The sequence below is a fragment of the Primulina eburnea genome, chromosome 2 (assembly GCF_022965805.1).
Source record: "Primulina eburnea isolate SZY01 chromosome 2, ASM2296580v1, whole genome shotgun sequence".
In the NCBI taxonomy this organism is placed as follows: domain Eukaryota; kingdom Viridiplantae; phylum Streptophyta; class Magnoliopsida; order Lamiales; family Gesneriaceae; genus Primulina; species Primulina eburnea.
In genome coordinates this window covers 38,119,498-38,123,537 of record NC_133102.1, presented here as the reverse complement: position 1 = coordinate 38,123,537, position 4,040 = coordinate 38,119,498, and the positions used below count along the sequence as shown (strand labels likewise).

The 4,040-nt window shown below is 37.1% G+C and overlaps 1 protein-coding gene across 1 annotated transcript; it reads left to right on the top strand.

Annotated features, from left to right (window-relative positions):
• Window positions 1-366: 366 nt before the first annotated feature.
• LOC140823104 (root phototropism protein 2-like) lies at window positions 367-3,014 on the top strand. The gene is made up of 5 exons (XM_073184249.1): window positions 367-535; window positions 623-692; window positions 797-1,174; window positions 1,492-2,220; window positions 2,390-3,014. The coding sequence occupies exons 1-5, from the start codon at window positions 471-473 to the stop codon at window positions 2,861-2,863; spliced, it is 1,716 nt and encodes a 571-aa protein (XP_073040350.1). The 5' UTR covers window positions 367-470; the 3' UTR covers window positions 2,864-3,014.
• Window positions 3,015-4,040: the final 1,026 nt, after the last annotated feature.

Genomic DNA, 4,040 nt, shown 5'->3' with positions numbered 1-4,040 from the left:
ACCAGCTACTCAACGTCCTCCTCCTGCTCCTCCTGAGCTGTCAAAAAAAATTATTATTTTTTCAAATATAATTAAATACATGAACATGTAATTAAATAATAACGCTGGTGTTTTTGGATCCGTGGGAATCGAAATTTGCATGCACACGCGGTCAAACTCGGACCGTGGGGAATATACAACATGTGAAAGGCATCGTGTTCAATGATACTAATGTACGTGGACAAGAAACAAAGTTGACACAATTTCTTGTTCGAATGGACCTCTACAGTCATGGAAACACGGTAATGACTAATATAATTCAAACTATATATTATTATTTTTAAACGATTAAATTTTACATTGTAGGACGAGATTTTGGATTAGTGGAAAAATAAACTTTTAGATATTTATCATTTATGGAACTCTTATAAATTAAACCCATTCGGAAATCTTTTTGGGCACACACTATTTTCTTGAATCTATTTCTGGACATGGCCACCCGCCGCAGGAACAGTTGCAGCGACTTTCCTCTTTCGAAACAGAGAAGTGGACACTGGTGAGTTGTTTACACTTATCATTTAGTTCTATTCTGAGATATAATTAATTTATTTTTACTGAAACTACTTCAAAATTCTGAATGCAGGGTGATTTCTCAAGAAATCCCGGCTGATGTTGTTGTTGAAGTAGGGGAAGACCACTTCCCTCTTCACAAGGTATGCAGAAACTAACCCATTGAAGAAGGGGAAAAAAGACTGATTGTTGAATTTACTCGCTGTTTTCTTTGGTTAAAATGGGGTTTATTTGTTGGGTTTTGCAGGTTATGCTTGTGTCGAAGAGCAATTACATAAGACGGCTGATTCTTGAATCGAAAGATACGGATTTAGCAAGAATAGAACTTTCGGTCATGCCCGGGGGGCCTGAAATATTTGAAACGGTAGTGAAATTTTGTTACGGTGTCGATTTCGAAATCACGGTACAGAATGTGGCTGCCCTCTGGTGTGCGGCTGAATATTTACAGATGAACGAAAAGTATTCTGAGAATAATCTCACTAGCCTGTCGGAGAGTTTCTTGTCGGAGGTAGCGCTGACGAGTTTATCAGGGGCTATCCTCGTCTTGAAATCGTGTGAAGATCTTCTTCCAGTTGCTGAGGAACTCAAACTAGTCCAAAGATGTGTTGAGGTGATCAGTTCCAAGGTATACGATGTAGACTTTTTACATCTTAAAAAGTTTGATGAGGTTAATGAAGTTGGTGCTTTTGAGTTCTTGGTCATTTATGAGCATATTGTAACAAGAATTCTGTCTTGAATTTTGATCAGAAAAAACAGATTAGTGATTGTTTCGAAACATTTCAGTGAGGGGTCATTTCGTTTTGTTGGTAAAATTGTTTAGTTTGGTGCAAAAATTTGGTTCCAAGTGAGCTAATTAAGTTCGAAACCTACTTGATTATTGCTGTTCTGGATATTTATTTGCAGATAGTTAAATAATTGTTGGTGTTTCTTCTTCTTTGATAGGCATGTGTTGAAGCGAAATTTCCGAGCCGTTCGCCACCAAATTGGTGGATAAAAGAGCTATTAATCTTAGATGTAACCTTCTTTGGAAAGATCATGGATTCAATGAAGGGTAGAGGTGCAAAGGCCTTAACTATGTCTAGTTGTCTAATGACTTATACAGAGAAATCACTTCATGATCATGTTCGTGATCACTCCGGGAACGGTATTAAATCACTAAATTCGGGTGAACCTGATATCCGAACCCAGAAGCAGCGTGAAGTTCTTGAGTCCATAGTGGCTCTCTTGCCCTCAGGAACGCTCTCTTTCCCTCCAAACTTCTTGTGCTTTCTTCTGAGGGCCGCGATTTTCTTGAGGGCAGATGCTCATTCCAAAAAGGACCTCGAGAAAAGAATATCGGCCATCTTAGATCATGCAAAAGTAGATGATCTTTTTGTACTTTCGTGTACATATGACGGCGAGAGATTGTGTGATCTCGAGACCGTGAGAAGGATCATATCTGGATTTGTGGATAAAGAGAACAGTATTGCGGTCTTTAATGCCGGAGACTTGAGAGAAGTGTGTTCTGTTGCTATGAAGAAAGTTGCAAAGACTGTTGATGCGTACCTCGCGGAGATAGCGACTTATGGTGAACTTACTGTTTCGAAATTTAACGGGATTGCCAATTTGCTGCCTAAAGCAGCTCGGAAGGTCGACGATGATCTTTACCGAGCTGTTGATATATACTTGAAGGTCAGTGTCAAATGCCATGTGACTAAGATAGTCTAGTGAAAAAAAAGGCCTTTATATTTTCAGTGTTGATTTAATGGTGGATTCTGTTCTATCTAAAGTTATAGCTAGTGAACTTTAGTTCTTAATGGTAATACTGACTGTTTTTTATTTTATTTTTTCGCGATTACAGGCACACGCAAATCTAGACGAGATCGAGCGAGAGAAAGTGTGCGGTGTAATGGATATATACAGGCTATCATACGAAGCCCGAGTTCACGCATCGGAAAATAAGCGTTTGCCCGTGCCGGTAGCCCAGCAAGCATTGTGCTACGATCAGCTCGAGCTAAGAAGTAGCATTGACGATAAAAAAACAGAAGATGCATGGACTAAAAGAGATCCAACACACAACGATGCGTCTCTTGCTGAAGAGAATGAATTACTGAGAATGGAATTACTTGAGATGAAAATATATCTATCCGATGTGCAAAAGAATCTGCAGGGGACTTCGACACCCGATGAGAAAGTCAAGAAGCGGACATTTGTGTCGGAGAAACTTCGAAAATTGAATATTTTGAAGAAGGATACTTCCAATGGAGATGGCGGAAAGGAAGATTCCGCCAAGCCCAAGAAAAGTTTCTATCGCCGTTTGTGCCGAGAAATTTAGTTATGGGTTCGACCAACTCTATGGTATTACTTCTTTTCTCGATATTTTAAAATAATTACATATGTGAAATGTTTTTAATAGTATTTTTGTATATAAAATAAAATATGATATTGTTGAAAATAAGTATTGGAAATATTGAAAATTATTGTGATGACGTATGTTGAAAATAAAAGTTGAAAATAAGAGTTGAAAATATTTTTAGCAAAGCTCGAATTCGTTGCGTTTACATTATGAGAAAAAATTATATGTCATGGACTCTCGATATACCTTGAGTCATTGGGTCTAAGTGAGATTATTAAAGAAAATGATATCTCAACATCAGTCGACATCTTAATGAATAATTAAAATGTAAATACTTCATTGAAAAAAATTACATGGCTTTATGGAAATGATTAAAGGAAAGATTTGAACATATAAGAGAAGTTATACTTCCGACCGTCTTTGATGAATGAAATACATTTAGATTCCAATATTTTAAGAAAGTCAGTTATTACAAATCGGCAATGTATCGAATAATCTCGCAATTAAAATTTTGTAAAGATAAGGTTACAGAATCGAAAATGCTTGAAAAAACATTTTGTATTTTTTACACATCAAATATAACTCTACAACAACAATATAGAGTACGTGGATTTGCGAGATATTCTGAACTTATCACGTGTCTTCTTGTGGCGGAAAAGAACAACGAGCTGCTAATGAGAACTCATCAGTCCCGACCCACTTGATCAACAACATTTCCAGAAGTATTGTAAGTAAAAATGAATTTAAACCTATAAACCAAAATCAAAGTCGAAGAAAAGGTTTTGGTCGAGGTCGAAATCAAGGTCGTGGTAATGGTCGTGGACGTGGAAGTAGTCGCAATCTTGGTCGCGGCCGTGGTTTAATTTGAAAACAATCAGGATAGTTACTTCTATAACTCATCTCAAAATAACGCCACGAACCACCAACTAAAAATGTATAATGAGAACATGAGTGTTAATGAAAATCACTCAAAAGATTTGAAGTTCTTGTTTTAGATGCGACACTCCAGGACATTGGTCTCGTATTTGTCGAGCTCTCAAGCACCTTTGTAAGCTTTATAAAGAATCAATAAAAGGAAAAGAAAAGGAGACCAACTTCACTGAACACAATGATCGTTTGATTAATTCAACTCATTTTGATGCTATAGATTTTCTGA

Excerpts from the sequence above, each read along its gene's own strand:
- LOC140823104 (XM_073184249.1), top strand. The coding sequence starts at position 471 with ATGGCCACCCGCCGCAGGAACAGTTGCAGCGACTTTCCTCTTTCGAAA. Across the intron at positions 536-622 it reads AAACAGAGAAGTGGACACTG|GGTGATTTCTCAAGAAATCC; the intron begins GTGAGTTGTTTA and ends TTCTGAATGCAG. Across the intron at positions 2,221-2,389 it reads CTGTTGATATATACTTGAAG|GCACACGCAAATCTAGACGA; the intron begins GTCAGTGTCAAA and ends TCGCGATTACAG.